We start from the raw sequence: 18,462 nt of genomic DNA on the forward strand, positions 1-18,462 counted from the left end.
GCCCCACTTTAAAGTTGTACTTTCCTGTGTTCCGCAAGGACAGGCTTGACAGGCCAACCTATAAATAGCTGCAATCATGTTTTATTTTCAAATCAAATTTGCAAACTAAAATGAGTACTCTCAGAGTACTAAAGGAAGTGGCCCTGGAAATAGTGGATGCATTGGTGGTCAGCATGGGTTTATGAAAGGGAAATCATGCTTAACAAATCTACTGGAGTTTTCTGAGGATGTAACTAGTAGGATAGGGGAGAACCAGTGGATGTGGTGTATTTGGATTTTCAGAAGGCTTTTGATAAGGTCCCACACAAGAGGTTAGTGTGCAAAATTAAAGCACAGGGGATTGGGGGGAATATACTGGCATGGATTGTGAATTGGTTAACAGACAGGAAACAGAGAGTAAGAATAAACGGGTCTTTTTCCGGGTGGCAGGCAGTGACTAGTGGGGTACCGCAGGGATCAGTGCTTGGGCCCCAGCTATTCACAATATATATCAATGATTTGGATGAGGGAACTAAATGTAACATTTCCAAGTTTGCAGATGACACAAAACTGGGGTGGAATGTGAGCTGTGAGGAGGATGCAAAGAGGCTCCAGTGTGATTTAGACAAGATGGGTGAGTGGGTAAGAACATGGCAGATGCAGTATAATGTGGATAAATGTGAGGTTATCCACTTTGGTTGTAAAAACAGAAAGGCAGATTATTATCTGAATGGTGATAGATTGGGAAAAGGGGAGGTGCAACGAGACCTGGGTGTCTTTGTACACCAGTCGCTGAAAGCAAGCATTCAGGTGCAGCAAGCAGTTAGGAAGGCGAATGGTATGTTGGCCTTCATTGCATGAGGATTTAAGTACAGGAGCAGGGATGTCTTACTGCAGTTATACAAGGCCTCGGTGAGACCACATCTGGAGTATTGTGTACAGTTTTGGTCTCCTTATCTGAGGAAGGATGTCCTTGTCATGGAGGGAGTGCAACAAAGGTTTACCAGACTGATTCCTGAGATGGCAGGACTGATGCATGAGGAGAGATTGGATCGACTAGGCCGATATTCACTAGAGTTTAGAAGAATGAGAGGTGATTTCATTGAAACATATAAAATTCTAACAGGACTAGACAGACTAGATGCAGGGAGGATGTTCCCGATGGCTGAGGAGTCCAGAACCAGGGGTCACAGTCTCAGGATACGGGGTATGCCATTTAGAACCGAGATGAGGAGAAATTTCTTCTCTCAGAGGGTGGTGAACCTGTGGAATTTTCTACCACAGAAGGCAGTGGAAGCTAAGTCATTAAATGTATTCAAGAAGGAGATAGATATATTTCTTAATGCTAAAGGAATCAAGGGATATGGGGAAAAAGCGGGAACAGGGTACTGAGTTAGACGATCAGCCATGATCATTTTTGAATGGCGGAGAAGGCCCGAAGGGCCGAATGGCCTACTCTTGCTCCAATTTTCAATGTTTCTATGTTTACTCTTGAAATAAAAAAATAAAAAATTGGGGATATGTGGCATTACTTATGCCTACCTTAACATTTGCCAGCAGTTTTGTTGTGATGGGTTGATCGTCATAAAACTGTAATAAGCATTTTCCACTCACCCATTGCAAAGAACATAGGTGTTGCTCTTAATCGCAAGTCCACCATCTCCTTGGCTACACTCTGCGGTCATCCTTAAATTGACTTGCCTCAAATAAAGTTAGTTTAATCTGAAAGGCCATTAATTAAATATTAGCCAGCCACTTGACTTTAACCTAAACCAATCCTGTAAATAAGAGCTTAATTCACAATTCATAAAAATTGGCAAAGTGTATTAAAGAAAACTTTGTGGATATTTTAATATATGTGACTGAACAATTTAAAGCCAGGAAACTTGCCCTTTTCTCAGCCAGTCTTTCTATTCCGTTCATGTACATTTAGAATTAAAAAAGTAAAGATTTAATTCATTATGGGTGGCTCATTAGTCAAATAGATGAATACTTGACTTTTGGCCTAATGTTTTTGAATTTTAGCCCTAGGGCTGTCAGTTTTGCCTTAGTTGGGTGAGTTTCAATGCATTTTATAATTTCAAAACATGATTGTGCCCTCCCCCCTTTAAATCCCCAAATTCCACAGACTGTTCCTCAACAAAGAGGTGGTCAGGCAAATTGCTACCAATCCCAATTGCTTGTAGGTGCTCTAGAGCAGAGAAGGGTAACTCACTTTCACAACTGTCCTGCTTCCCTATGGGAAACCACCTAGGCCCAGCAATTCGGCCACGCAGCACCAGTTTTTTAGCCAGAAAATGCCCTCCAAAGCCTCCAATATGACAGGCAGGAAGCACACGCTCATTATGAGCAGGAAGTGTGCCACCTGCCATATTAGTAAAGGCTAAAACATATTAGTACAGTGCCCAATGCCTGAAACAAGCATTAGGCACTTTGCATATGCAAATAAGGGGCCTAGCACCTGTTTGAGGCCCCCCCCCTGCAAGATTGGTTTGCCCTGAGACAGCAGGCACCAGTGCCGGCTGCACTCAGGAAAACCAGGCCTACATGCGGCTTAAAAGACGGTCCTTAAAGGGACTGCCTGTTAGGCCGCAACCAACACGGTAAGGTTTTAAAATATACTTACCTGAATATGGAGCCGGGAGGAGCAGGAGTGGTTGCCACCAATTCCACCCCCCACCCCAGACTATCAATGCCAACGATCCCTCCCCCAGATTCCAATTTCTCCCCCCACCCCAGCCACCAATCGCTCCCCCCACCTCACTTACCTGAGGGCCGTTGCTAGTGTTGCAGCGGCCCGATCTTCAACCACGCTTCGCTAGTCGAGCTGCCATTTACTCTCCGCAGCTCACCCGTTTCATGCAAATGAGGCCCGCAGCCCAGTATCGGGGGCGCCTTAGGCCTAACCATTCAGGTGCAGGTATTGTACCCTGCGCCCCCAAAAATGGGCACACCCAAATTTCTAGGCCCTAGCCTTTGGTTGGCACCACTTCCTGGTTGTGTGACCAACACTCAGAGTTGCAGTCTGGGTAACCTGCAGGATTAAGCCACGTTACCACCTGAAGGACAGCATGTTGGTACATTTAAATACTGCACCAAATTGGATATGTTTTAACACATTCTCTGTAGGGGTGCTGGATGGAATGCCATACAGAAGTGGAGCTTCCCATCTTTGGGAGGGGATGGGGAAGGACACCAATACTAACCTTTGTAAATTAGAGCAAGAGTGAATCATATCTTTCACTGTCTGAAGTAGGATTGATGGTGATCGTAATGTGGAGAAGCCTACAGTTGATCAACATAAACTATCACCTGAGATATGTGGCAAAAACAGTTATAAAGGAAAACTGGGAACTTAATCTTCAAAAACATTTTTACTTATTAGGATCAGGCATGAATGGGGTGATCAGAAAGAAAGAACATGCATTTATATGGCATCTTTCATAACCTCAGGACGTCCCAAAGTGCTTAACAGCCAATAAAGTACTTTTGAAGTGGAGTCACTATTAAAATGTCGGGAAACACGGCAGCCAATTTGTGCATAGTAAAGTTCTATAAATAGCAATAAGATAAATGACCAGAAAATTTGTTTTTGGTGGTATTGGTTGAGGAATAAATATTGGCCAGGATACTGGGAGAATGGCCTGCTTTTCTGCAGCTATGGGATTTTTTACATCTACCCGAGAAAGCAGACGGGGCCTCGATTTGACATCTCTTCTGAAGGACAGCACCTCCAACAGTGCAGCTCTACCTCAGTACTACACTGATTGTGTACTCAAGTTTCTGGAGTAGGGCTTGAACATTCGACCTTTTGAATCGGAGGTGAGAGTCCAGTACTGAGGCCAGGCTGACACTTATCTTTAATGCTGAATCCCTGTTGAATGAATTTTTTTTTAAAATAATGTTTTTATTTGCTTGTCAGGAGTTCATTGTAAGACATGGATAAATCAGTCCTCTCAATCTGTCATGCCTTGAAAGGGTGGAATTTGTGTCAATGCTTGGAGTTGGAGCAGATTTCTGTATAACCAGCTGATTTTGCCAGTTTAAGGTGCATTCACACTCCCAGTTTAAATTCAGTGCAAGAGACTTGTCTTCACACCAACACTAAGCTGGGAGGGTAAATTCAGATTCAATGTCTGACCACACAGAAGTGAGGCACCTTGGAACAGGTAGTCTCATACCATTTCCATTTGACACCACATGGAGTTTAAGTCCAATGGAACCAGAACCACTACTGGTCTGAGACCGATAGCTGCAGTTGTAACGGATCCTTGTTTTCTTCAGAACAATATTTGATGTCAGGACATCCCAATTAAACGGAATGGTCAACAGGTATGGTAATTATTTTCTGTTGCATAAGTTATTCATAGTTATCATAACCAAAGGCAGTCTTAACTGTAAAGTATTGCATATTATTTAATTTAAACTTGATGTAATTTAGTGGAATGTTGTAAAATTAGAAGTCATACAACAGATAATTACAAATTTTCAAAAGTAAAAGTAGTAAATGTGTATCTTGAGCAAAACAAAATCCAATTAACAGGTAAAATAATTCAATTAACAGGAGTAACATCACTGAGGAACTAAAAATAGATTTTAAACTTGACCATGTGAAGGTGCTGATCGACACCAGCACATCCAGTTGTACTTCAGCAATGTTAACTTTTTGACTATGTAATGTAACTGTTCCCCTAGTTTTTCCAATTGTGTCAACTGTTTCATAGTTTAAACAGAAATAAGTCTGAAATAGAAAAACACAAAAGTTAATCATGGATCAGCTTGACTTACAAAAATCTGATAGTAAGTGGGAATCTATTTCTCAGTGAGTTTAGGATGGATACTAAGGAGCTTTTTCCCTTCGTTGAGGGTTCTATAACAAGGGGACATAGATTCAAGGTAAAAGGCGGGAGGTTTAGAGGGGATTTGAGAAAGAACTTTTTCACCCAGAGGGTGGTTGGAGTCTGGAACTCACTGCCTGAAAGGGTTGTGGAGGCAGGTACCCTCACAACATTCAAGAAGCATTTGGATGAGCACTTGAAATGCCATAGCATACAAGGCTACGGACCAAATGCTGGAATATGGGATTAGAGTAGACAGGGCTTGATGGCCGGCGCGGACACGATGGGCCGAAGGGCCTCTATCCGTGCCGTATAACTCTATGACTCTATGACCATTCACAAAGGCCTGGGATGAGATTCAAGGAGAAAAAAGCCTTGCAAAAATGCTGACTGAAATTTATTTTTTCAACTAAATTTTCCAGCAATTTTTTTGAGTACAAAAACAAAACTAAGGCTACCATTTGTTTAACTAGTTCAGAGTATGTGCACACCATAACCTAGTAGGTACCTATCTAATACCCCAGGAAAAAAACAAATTCTAAGTAGATTCTGCTTGCTGCATTTTTGGTGGCTTTTACAAAGAGGTGCAAAATAATGACAGAAGTCTTCCCATTTGACAAAGATTATACTTTCTTTTTCAGAATGAAGTTAGACTATTTCAATAAATTTTCTCACAAAGCTTAACCAGTTTAAGCAGCATGTATCAGTTTTATAATAGTGGGCTAGCATTGAACATGATATGAAATTTGTTAAGGTCAGCTGATATTTATTAGTTGAGTGCAATATCTAATCACCCTATGGTAGCATTTGTTTTTCGACAGAGACTTGAAAGTTGTTATATATCAATTTTGTTTGTTTTTGCCACTGATTCCATCCCCTTCCCATCTCAGGCTGAACCAGACTGTTTGCAACCTTGTTGTCCTACTTGACTGAGCTGAGTTTCCAAACCCATATCCTCTCTATCACGAAGAACATCTACATCCTTCACCGTAATATCACCCATCTCCACCCCTTCCTCAGCCTATCTACTGCTGTAACCATCATCTATGCTATTTTTACCCTCAGACTCGACTATTCCAATGCTCTCCAGGCCGGCCTACCAACTTCCAACCTGCTTAAACTTCAGTTCATCCAAAACTCTGCTGTCATATCCTAACCTACATCAAATCCTACTCACCCACGTGCTCACTGACCTACATTGGCTCTCAGTCAACCAACGCCTCCAATTTAAAATTCTCATTGTGTTTAAATTCCTCCATGGCCTCGCTCCTCCCTCCCTCGTCTCTATAACCTCCTCCAGCCCTACAACTCTCTGAGAACTCTGCGTTCCTCTAACTCTGGCCTCTTACAGTTTCCTAGAAGTGAAGGGAATTCGGGGTTATGGGGAGCGGGCAGGAAAGTGGACATGAATTTAGATTTGAGGTTAGTATCAGATCAGCCATGATCTTATTAAATGGCGGAGCAGGCTCGAAGGGCCGATTGGCCTACTCCTGCTCCTATTTCTTATGTTCTTAGATTCTTACATATGCCTCACTCCCTGCACATCAGCCATCCAGGCCCTAAGCTCTGTAATTTCCTCCCTCAACCACTCTGCTTCTCCACTCCTCTTTTCCCCTTTAAGACCCTCCTTAAAATCTACCTCTTTGATCAAGCTTTTAGCCACTCTTCCCAATATCTCCTTCTTTGGCTCAGTGTCAATTTTTGTCCAATTACGCTCCTGTGAAGCGCCTCAAGACATTTTCCTACATTAAAGGCGCTATATAAATACAAGTTATTGTTTGAGTATGTATTTGAGGTTTAAAAAACCCTCAACATTCTTTGACAAGGTATGTGCAACTTTTCAGTGCAATGATATATTTGTTTTCTAGCAATGGTTTTTAGCATAAGAACATAAGAAATAGGAGCAGGAATAGGCAATCCGGCCCTTCGAGCTTGCTCCGCCATTCAACAAGATCATGGCTGATCTTCTACCTCAACGCCATTTTCCTGCACTATCCCCATTTCCCTTGATGCCTTTAATATCTAGAAATCTATCGATCTCTGTTTTGAATGTACTCAATGACTGAGCCTCCACAGCCCTCTGGGATAGAGAATTCCAAACAGTCACCACCCTCTGAGTGAAGAAATTTCTCCTCTTCTCAAAACTAAATGGCCTACCCCATATTCTGAGACTGTGACCACTGGTTCTAGACTCCCCAGCCAGGGGAAACATCCTCCCTGCATCTACCCTGTCAAGCCCTGTAAGAATTTTGTATGTTTCAATGAGATCACCTCTCATTCTTCTAAACTCTACAGAATACAGGCCTAGTCTACTCTATCGCTCCTCATACGACAATCCCGCCATCCCAGGAATCAGTCTGGTGAACGTTTGTTGCACTCCCTCATAAGTAAGGAGACCAAAATTGTACACAACAATCCAGGTGGTCTCACCAAGGCCCTATATAATTGCAGTAAGACATCTTTACTTCTGTACTCAAATCCTCTTATAATAAAGGCCAACATACCATTTGCCTTCCTAATTGCTTGCTGCACCTGTATGTTAGCTTTCAGTGAGTCATGTACAAGAACACCCAGGTCCCTTTGAACATCAACATTTCCCAACCTCTCACCATTTAGAAAATACTTTGCATTTCTGTTTTTCTGACTAAAGTGGATAACTTCACATTTTTCCACATTATATTCCATTTGCCATGTTCTTGCCCACTCGCTTAGCCTGTCTATATCCCCTTGAAACCTATTTGCATCCTCCTCACAACTCACATTCCCACCTAGTTTTGTGTCATCAGCAAACTTGGAAATATTACAATTGGTCCCCTCATCCAAATCATTGATATAGATTGTGAATAGCTGGGGCCCAAGCACCGATCCCTGCAGTACCCCACTAGTCACAATCTGCCAACCTGAAAAAGACCCATTTATTCCTACTCTCTGTTTCTATCTGTTAACCAATTCTCAATCCATGCCAGTAAAATACCCCCAATTCCATGTGCTCTAACTTTGTTCACCAACCTCCTATGTGGGACCTTATCAAAAGCCTTCTGAAAATCCAAATACACCACATCCACTGGTTCCCCCTTATCTATTCTACTAGTTACATCTTCAAAGAACTCCAATGGGTTTGTCAAACATGATTTCCCTTTCATAAATCCATGTTGACTCTGCCAAATCCTATAATTATTTTCTATGTGTCCTGTTATCACATCCTTTATAATAGATTCTAGCATTTTCCCTATTACTGATGTCAAGCTAACAAGCCTGTAGTTCCCCGTTTTCTCTCTCCCTCCTTTCTTAAATAGTGGGCTTACATTTGCTACCCTCCAATCTGCAGGAACAATTCCAGAATCTATAGAATTTTGGAAGATGACAACCAATGCATCCACTATCTCTTTGGCCACCTCTTTCAAAACCCTGGGATGTAGATCATCAGGTCCTTGGGATTTATCGACTTTCAGTCCCATTAATTTCTCTAGTACTATTTTTTTTACTAATACTAATTTCTTTCAGTTCCTCATTCTCGCCAGACCCTTGGTTCTCTAGTATTTCTGGGAGGTTTTTTGTGTCTTCTTTCGTGAAGACAGACACAAAGTATTTGTTTAATTTCTCTGCCATTTCCTTATTCCCCATTATAAATTCTCCCATCTCTGTCTGTAAGGGACCCACATTTGCCTTCGCCAGTCTTTTCCTTTTTACATATAGAAGCTTTTACAGTCCGTTTTTATGTTTCTTGCTAGTTTACTCTCATATTCTATTTTCCCTTTCTTTATCGATTTCTTGGTCCTCCTTTGCTGAATTCTAAAATGCTCCCAATCCTCGGGCTTACTGCTTTTTCTGGCAGCTTTATATGCCTCTTCCTTTGAAATCTTTAATTTCTCTTGTTAGCCACGGTTGGACCACTTTTCCTGTTGGGTTTTTGTGCCTTAAAGGAATATATATTTTCTGCAAATTATGTATTAATTCTTATTATTCATATCAAGCCTCCTGTCATGATCATTTGTTCTATAGTTGCCCTGAATTAAACAAGCTCCTCTTACAACATTACTCATGTTCTCATGCCTCACATATTTCCTTTTGCCATACTTCAGTTACATAACTGAGTGATAAAGTGTCAACATCTTCCTTTTTTCATGTGTTAGGTATTCCTGAACCATTGCAACATTTTGTGATGAATGACAATGCTGACAGGAGGTTGTATAGTTTGCTGGTATTTGAGCGTGTACTTCAGATGTTTTTGCAAGTTAATAAGATGAGCTTTGTAAAGGAGCCACTAATCATGATGTCTAACACCATTTCTTCCATATTTGCATGGTGAGGTGAGAGAAGGGAAAGAGGAACAAAAAACCTGGCAAACTCTCATTTGGATTACCCAGGGAAACTTTAGTTACCTTTAAGCACTGCTCAGCTTCTGCCATAAATGTTTTGACGGTTTACTTGTCAGTACTCTAATGGAAGTGTTAGAATAGTTGCATCCTTGCATGTACAGTGCAAAGTATGCAAGTACATGATTATAAAGGCAGAAAAAGACAATGGAAGTTCTGTATTGCAGCTATAGCATTCATCATCTCACCACCTGAAGTAAGCAAATCCTAATCATGCATCTTCTATTACGCACAATAGAAGATGCTGATAGCTAACAGGTTTTCACTGACTTGCTTAAAAAGTGATAAGATGCTTGAATAGCATAATTAAATTTTCAGACTATATAGTCACATCATACTATATTTTCTTTTTCACACATGTTTTATCTACATAAAATTAATCTGAATGTTTATGCCAGAAGTTGATTATATTTCTTAAATGTTAAATAGTGACTTGCTTGAGTTTTTTCATCTTCAACTTCTTCCCCTGCCAAACACAGACCTAAATTATGACAGAAATAAGTTCAACATGAATCCTTGTCCATATCACTCCTTGGTTAAAACACCAGGACTTTTATCTCCTGTCATTCTAGGCTCTACTTAAACATGACCAAAATTAGTGAAATACGACAGGCACCAAACTTTAGCCAAAAGAGAGTTTTTTGAGGATGTAACTAGCAGGTTAGATAAAGGAGAACTAGTGGATGTAGTATATTTGGATTTTCAAAAGGCATTCAATAAGGTGCCACATAAAAGATTGTTACATAAGGTTAAGGGCTCATGGGGTTGGGGGTAATATGGATAGATGATTGGTTAAAGGATAGAAAACAGAGAGTAGGGATAAACGGGTCATTCTCAAGTTGGCAGGCTGTAACTAGTGGGATGCTGCAAGGATCGGTGCTTGGGCCTCAGCTATTTACAATCTATATTAATGACTTAGATGAAGGGACCGAGTGTAATGTATCCCAGTTTGCAAACGATATAAAGCTAGGTGGGAAAGTAAGCTGTGAGGAGGACACAATCTTCAGCTGCTTCATCAATGTCCTTCCCTCCATCATAAGGTCAGAAATGGGGATGTTCGCTGATGATTGCACAGTGTTCAGTTCCATTCGCAACCCCTCAGATAATGAGTCACTCCGTGCCCACATGCAGTAAGATCTGGACAACATCCAGGCTTGGGCTGATAAGTGGCAAGTAACATTCGCGCCAGACAAGTGCCAGGCAATGACCATCTCCAACAAGAGAGAGTCTAACCACCTCCCCTTGACATTCAACGGCATTACCATCGCTGAATCCCCGACCATCAACATCCTGGGGGGTCACCATTGACCAGAAACTTAACTGGACCAGCCACATAAATACTGTGGCTACAAGAGCAGGTCAGAGGCTGGGTATTCTGCGGCAAGTGACTCACCCCCGACTCCCCAAAGCCTTTCCACTACCTACAAGGCACAAGTCAGGAGTGTGATGAAATACTCTCCACTTGCCGGATGTGTGCAGCTCCAACAACACTGAAGAAGCTCGACACCATCCAGGACAAAGCAGCCCGCTTGATTGGCACCCCATCCACCACCCTAAACATTCACTCCCTTCACCACCGGCGCAACATGTACCATCTACAGGGTGCACTGCAGCAACTCGCCAAGGCTTCTTTGACAGCACCACCCAAACCCGCACGCTCCACCACCTAGAAGGACAAGGGCAGCAGGCACAGGGACCACCACCACCTGCACGTTCCCCTCCAAGTCAGACACCATCCCGACTTGGAAATATATCGCCGTTCCTTCATCGTCGCTGGGTCAAAATCCTGGAACTCCCTACCTACCTAACAGCACTGTGGGAAAACCATCACCACATGGACTGCAGCAGTTCAAGAAGGGGCTTACCACCAGCTTCTTGAGGGTATTTAAGGATGGGCAATAAATGTTGGCCTTGCCAGCGACGCCCAAATCCTATGAACAAAAAAAAAGTCTGCAAAGGGATATAGACAGGTTAAGTGAGTGGGCAAGAAGGTGGCAGATGGAGTATAATGTGGGGAAATGTGAGGCTATTCACTTTAGTAGGAAGAATAGAAGAAAAGAATATTTTTTAAATGGTGAGAAACTATTAAATGTTGGTGTCCAGAGAAACTTGGGTGTCCTCATACAAGAAACACAAAAAGTTGGTACGCAGGTACAGCAAGCAATTAGGAAGGCAAATGGCATGTTAGCCTCTCTTGCAAGGGTGTTGCAGTATAAGTGTAAGGAAGTCTTACTACAGTTGTACAGGGCATTGGTGAGACCTCACCTGGAGTACTGTGTACAGTTTTGGTCTCCTTATCTAAGGAAGGATATGCTTGCCTTTGAGGCGGTGCAATGAAGATTCACTAGATTAATTCCTGGGATGAGAGGGTTGTCCTTTGAAGAGAGATTGAGTAAAATGGGCCTATACTCTATGGAGTTTAGAAGAATGAGAGGTGATCTCATTGAAACATAAGATTATGAGGAGGCTTGACAGGGTAGATGCTGAGAGATTGGGCCCGATTTTAGCACCCGCTCTCGGGTGCGTTCTCGGCAGGGGGGCCTTGAAAATTCCGAAATGGAGGAGCCCGACCGGATCCCGCCTCGATCCCGCCCACTTCCGGGTTCCACGCTGACGCGCCGGCGTGCGCGTGCAGCCCCCGCTGGTGGGAATCCCGCAGGCAATTAAAGCCAGCGGGATGCCACTTGAGAGTATTTATTTAGCTATTTCAGGTCATTAAATGACCTGATTGAGCTTTTTTTTTTTTAGGAACGATGGGATTTTACCTTGACCTGAGACCGTTTCCCATACTGGGGGAAACACTCTCACTCCAAATGGACGTGTTGCAGCTGTCAGCCTGTGGCAGCTGCAAAGGTCCATTCCACAGGTGGGGGGCGGGGGGGGAGACCCTCACCCATTGCAGGAGGCCGCTCTGTCACTTGGGACAAAGGTTGGCCTCCACCACCCTCCTCCTGACGGTCAAAGTCACCAACCTGCACACTTACCCCGGGGTCCGGAGACATGTACCTACCTTGCGGACCCCCTCAGATGTACATCGTGTGGATGGGGGCCGCCGTAGCTGCAGTGATGACCTCCTCGGAGGGCGAACAGCATCACCAGCCTCGCCATCCACGCTGTCCACCTCTGACACGTGGAGCTCCACAACACAGTGCTGTGACACATCCACCGGTACAGCAGGAGGGAGGGCTACCGCAGAGAGAGATGCGTCGCAGGGGGCACTACCCTCGCCACAGGGTCCACAGACTGAGGATCAGCTCCTGGGCCTCTCTGAGCAGCAGTGCACACGGAGGCTCAGAGTCACTCGCCATGTAGCCGTGGACATCTGCAGCCTCTTTCATGCCGAGCTGCTCCCGGCTGGCCCATGCACCATCCTCCTACCTGTCGCTGTCAAAGTCACCGCTGCCCTCACGAACTTCTCCTCCGCAGCCTTCCAGGGTTTAACCGGGAACATCGCCAATGTCTCTCAGTCGTCTGCGCAGAAGAGCACTGCAAATACACCCACACCCACTCTGCAGTGCCACAATGGGTGGCATCAGTGGTGGGTCCTCATAGTGATACCCAGGAGCGGGCATTATTGCACAAAACAGACAGGATTTGCGAAGACATGGCAGTAGTGGTGCCAATATAATGTGTGATGTGAGTTGTTCTGAAATTCAAGTAACACCCATGACAAACCCTCAAACACCCTTGTGCATCCCCTTCATGCTCACGACACGTTTGCCTTACGCTGCCTACTGCACATATGTGATGCATGCCCTGTGGCTGCAGCACAGGTGGTGGCAGGTTGAGTGAGGCTGGCCGTGAGAGAGATGCACGAGAGGGTGAGTATGGGATAGAGCCATGAGATTGTATGAGGATTGGGTTGCGTGGTAGTGGCGGGGTGAGTACTGGCGAGGTGAGTAGGTGCAGGTAAGATGAGGATGGGGTTTGAGTGGGTATGAGGGGTGATGTGACAGAGTGGTGTTGGCAGTGCCGAAGGAGATGTGGGGTGGGGGCAGTGTTGTGGCAGACGGAGTGTAGGGGAAAGACTATGTGTTCTCACTGTGGCTGACCTACTGAGGTCATTGGAGCGCCTCCTGCACTGTATGCAGGTGGGCGATATGTTGGTGGCGCTGGTGACCTCCTCTGCCACCTCGAGCCAGGCCTTCTTGGTGGCAGAGGCAGGCCGCTTCCTCCCGCCCGCCGGGTGGAAGATCTCTGTCCTCCTCCTCCTCCTCACCCCATCTAATGATACCTGGGGTGAGGCATCATTAAACTGGGAGCAGCCTTCCCCCTGGGCTGCTCCATGCTGTAATTTTTGCTATTTGTGGCAGCATCTGTCAGTGGAGGACTGCCTCTTTAAATAGAGCGCCTCCAGCTGACAGATCTTTCTGCGCATGCGCAGCCCGCCCGACGCGCAGATCAGCAGTGGGGAACCCGGAGGAGCAGGTAAGTGGCTCCAATTAGTGCGTTGCCTGCTACGATCGCGCGGGAAACCCACTAATTTCACCGGGCGCGTTATTCACGCGCCCGCTGGCCCACCCGCCGAGAACCCGCACCCCTGGTAAAATCGGGCCCATTGTTTCCCCTGACTAGAGAGTCTAGAACTACGGGGCATAATTGCAGGATACACAGTCGGTCATTCAAGACTGAGATGAGGAGGAATTTCTTCACACAGAGGGTCGTGAATCTTCAAAATTCTCTGTCCCAGAGGGCTGTGGATGCTGAGTCATTGAATATATTCAAGGCTGACAGGGATAGATTTTTGGACTCTAGGGGAATTATGGGATATGGGGATCAGGCGGGAAAATGGAGTTGAGGTCGCATTTCAGCCAAGATCTGATTGAATGGCGGAGTAGGCTTGAGGGGCCGTATGGCCTACCCCTGCTCCTATTTCTTATGTTATAACCATGTTTTAGCTGCCAAGCTATGCTAAGCACACTAGTTAATTTATTAATTTATCTGCATAATAGTACAATAAATGGCGTGAATTCTTTATCTTTCCCATTGAGATCAGTGCAAATTGGTCAAGAATTTAACATGCTAAAATCATTCAAAGTTGCCCATTTTCCATAAACTAACGAAAAGCAAATTGGTAGTGTACTCACCAGACATGCTGGCTCACTTACTGTGTCAACAAGAAGTCATGTGTCCGAATATTTTAAAGGGCCGATTTCACTGCTTTGAAAAGGAAGAGTCTGGAACAGTCCAGCAACTTTTTTGTCACAGTACATCCCAATGGTGTCAGACACGAGCAACACCAAAGTTTCGCAATGCAAATGTCATTGTTTTGCACATTTGCAAACTCTGAAAAGGATGCTCCGTTAAGCTGTCAGCAATTATTTCCTTTACTTTTATAATGAACTGCTGAAACTTCCTCCTTCGGTTTGTAATAAATGTTTGATGAAGTTCTCCTCCATCAGCTTCAGTGATGGGCTGTGCAGTTCCAACTGCTTAAAAATATAATATTTTCACTCTCTTGTGGGGCTGCCTACCTGAAAGTTTCATCTAAAACAAGAGGCAAGTTTTGTCGACTGCAGTGATGGGCTCAACCTGAATTCAAACCAATAACTAAAATGGTTTGAAGTGCACACCTAACTGGGTAAACTCCAAGGTCACAAAAAAATACAACACTGAAGCAAGAACCTATAAAAAGTATAGTGTTATTTCTCAGCAGATGCACAGGCAAGAAGGAATTCGAGAAACTAAAGATTTCTCACAGCAGATGTACAAAATTTTCTCAAGACCAGTTTTAGGTCTTTATAATCTAATACCCTTAAGTCTGATATAAATGACAGCCATGACCAAGAAATATACACCCAGTGGCAGTTGAAAGTAATCTTGATGTCTGTATAAAGCTGGTGGTTATAAGTCTCTGTACAGTGCTTGTAAAGCTAATATTTAACAATGTGTGTGTACACAAGGGTGGCACTTATTGTGTAAAGTTAGTGTTTATAAGCTTGCTGTTACTTCCTTTATTATGCTAGTGTTCAATGGTCTTGTGCTGAGTTTGTGTATGGAAAAAAATGTGGAAAAAAATGTGTACACATAAAAGAGCCTGATATGACAGTCTGTAAGGCTGTTACTGAGTTTTCTAATTTCATGTAAATATTACCCAGACATTTTTATCAGCATACACAATAAGGAATGTCATTTCCAAACATACAGAAACAAAGTGGTCGTTTGAGATTTATTGTATTACTGTGTTTGCTTTACTTGTTTCATCTGTTGGATCTACTTAAAGTTATTCGCTGTCTTGTTCCACAGCTACTGGCATATCTTCCAGCAAGGCAGATAACTGCTTCTGTGCACATGATAGAAACAGTCCCAAACTAGCTAGGTTACGCTGACGAGCCACCTGGTCAAGCTGCAAGACAAAAACATGCAAAAGAAACCATTGTTACAGACAACAATAAGAACCAAGAACTGATTCAAAACACGCATATGAAACAAGAGCAGCACAAGGATTGACAAGGAAGTGTAAATTAGAGTGGATGAATTCAATGTCAAATCAGATGCAGAAAGAGAAATATAGAGAGGGAAGGAAAGATTGGATTAAGAGAGAAAGAGACAGAAAGGAAAAGTAAAAAAAATATTTTACATTTCTAAAATCTCCAACAATTAATACATGATGGAATGAGACTCCACACGTGTAATAGTTAATTTTCAGTGCCAGAGGGGTTGATTGGCAGTAATTAACACATCACTTCATTAAAAGGGTGCTTACACTTGAAATGGCAACACTTAACTTTCTGTGGCGAGTTTAGTTCATATCTATCACACAAAAATAGAAACTTCATGACATTCAATGCATTTCAATAGTGAGGCAGACAGTGAGATGCCGTTTTCACGAAGCTAACGTCGGACCACTGCAACTCGGACGGCAACTTTTGGATACTGGCATTTAAACGCGCATCTGCTCCTTGCCTGAAGTTGCTGTACCATTTGCGCATAATGGTGAGCGCCATTAGCCTCATCATTATTTTGACAGCAAAATCTGGCCCATTATCTTATTTCAGCCAATAAAAATTAAACAGCACTAGCCAGAGGCTGGTGAACAGTGTTCCAAGCATCAACTTGAGTGCATGGATGTAGGGATCTGCTTTTTCCAATCTCACAGCAATATGAGCAGGCAGAGAAAAAACAACCACTGACATAGCTGTGAAAACTGCATTGCATGATGTAGTATAGAAATATCATTTATTGTAATCTAATAGCATGCCTCAACTCCAGTCCAGAAATATTAACTTCTTTGTACCAGTGAGCAATTTTTCCATGGTGCAATATTCAGCCATCTGTCCAGTCCTGACCAAACTATTCAGTTATCCTGCCTCTTACGCAACTATTGGGGGGCAAGGTGGTAATGCTTTGTGCATGTGCACTCAAACCATATATGGAATGCTCTTCTAACCACTAGAGAATAGAAGGATGGTATAGGAGTTTGGGGGCTTTATTTTTTTTTAAAAAAGGTAAAGTATACAACCTAAATTGTTATTTTCAAGATCAGGCACTGAGACCAGAAATGTAATACAAATGCCAGCTTTATTTCACAATACGAACCTTACAGCATGCAGCAAGACCTGAACAACATCCAGGCTTGGGCTCATAAGTGGCAAGTAACATTCGCGCCGGATAAGTGCCAGGCAATGACCATCTCCAACAAGAGAGAGTCTAACCACCTCCCCTTGACATTCAACGGCATTACCATCGCTGAATTCCCCACCATCAACATTGACCAGAAACTTAACTAGACCAGCCACATAAATACTGTGGCTACGAGAGAGCAGGTCAGAGGCTGGGTATTCTGCAGCGAGTGACTCGCCTCCTGACTCCCCAAAGCCTCTCCACCATCTACAAGGCACAAGTCAGGAGTGTGATGGAATACTCTCCACTTGCTTGGATGAGTGCAGCTCCAACAACACTCAAGAAGCTCGACATCCATCCAAGATAAAGCAGCCCGCTTGATTGGCACCCCATCCACCACCCTAAACATTCACTCCCTTCACCACCAGCGCACAGTGGTTGCAGTGTGTACCATCCACAGGATGCACTGCAGCAACTTGCCAAGGCTTCTTCGACAGCACCTCCCAAACCTGCGCCCTCTACCACCTAGAAGGACAAGAGCAGCAGGCACATGGGAACAACACCACCTGCACGTTCCCCTCCAAGTCACACACCATCCCGACTTGGAAATATATCGCTGTTCCTTCATCGTCGCTGGGTTAAAATCCTGGAACTCCCTTCCTAACAGCACTGTGGGAGAAATATCACCACACGGACTGCAGCGGTTCAAGAAGGCAGCTCACCACCACCTTCTCAAGGGCAATTAGGGATGGGCAATAAATGCCGGCCTCGCCAGCGACGCCACATCCCATGAACGAATGAAAAAAAAGCAGGAAGAGAGAGGAATCTATCACTCAGTTGACTGGATTCAAACCCTGGTCCCACAGGTGAAAGAAAACAAGATGCTTAAATGATATTTTCATCTTTCTTTTCAACAGCAGTTAGTACATCCCTGTGCATGCCAAATACAAGCCCTGGCTGCATTCATTCTTCTGCCACCTATTGAGTCCTGCTCAAACAGGTCACCATTGGGTTTTCCTTCTCCCCCTGCCATCTTTCAACCTGATTTAATATATTCACAACATTATACTCACAACTTAGGGATTTACAACAACTGTCATTTGAAAATCCTTTCAGACACCACTTCTTTCCAAGAGCAAAAGCAAAATATCTGCTACACATACAGTAAATGTAATTAATCATGGCATCCATGTAGGTAACAACACTATCAACTTGAGTGATTATGACAAGATCATTTTAAAATGTGTACAAAATCGAAAAAGGTTGATTTAGAAAAATTCTAACTGGTGCCTTGGATGACTCCTGATTCAGTTTCTTGTAGCAAACATAGTAACCAAGTTGAAGGACTGTGAAACAATGTTGATTGAATATTTCATGACGCTCAGGATCGCCTCACGTACCTCAACTATATCACTGAATTGTTTACAATTCAAAGCCATTTGGTACATGGCACACAATCAAAGCAAACGGGAAAATCCTCTTTCAAAACATAGCTGTTTGTATCCCTTGTCCAATTTAAGCTGATTGAATTGAATACAATAGCTGATAAAATTGGTTCAAACAAGTTGTTCAGACTGGGGAGGGGGGGGCGGGGGGGAAGGGTGGGACTTATTTAGTTAAGTATATCTAATGAGCCATGGATAGCATTGGTCTACTGGAGTCTGTTTGATTGTCTTAAGGAGTGAGAGAAATTTTCCAGAGTTTTC

General features: G+C 43.6%; 1 protein-coding gene across 2 annotated transcripts in view; it reads right to left on the bottom strand.

Annotated features, from left to right (window-relative positions):
• Positions 1–15,348: 15,348 nt before the first annotated feature.
• The window catches only part of LOC137334981 (coiled-coil domain-containing protein 91-like), a 120,864-nt gene continuing 117,750 nt past the window's right edge, over positions 15,349–18,462 (bottom strand). For both annotated transcript variants that reach the window (XM_068000072.1, XM_068000071.1), the window contains one exon: positions 15,349–15,539. In XM_068000072.1, the coding sequence (XP_067856173.1) occupies positions 15,417–15,539 (123 nt within the window). In that variant the 3' untranslated portion in view covers positions 15,349–15,416. The remainder of the gene's footprint in view (positions 15,540–18,462) is intronic.

This window comes from Heptranchias perlo, chromosome 18 (assembly GCF_035084215.1).
Source record: "Heptranchias perlo isolate sHepPer1 chromosome 18, sHepPer1.hap1, whole genome shotgun sequence".
Taxonomy (NCBI): Eukaryota; Metazoa; Chordata; class Chondrichthyes; order Hexanchiformes; family Hexanchidae; genus Heptranchias; species Heptranchias perlo.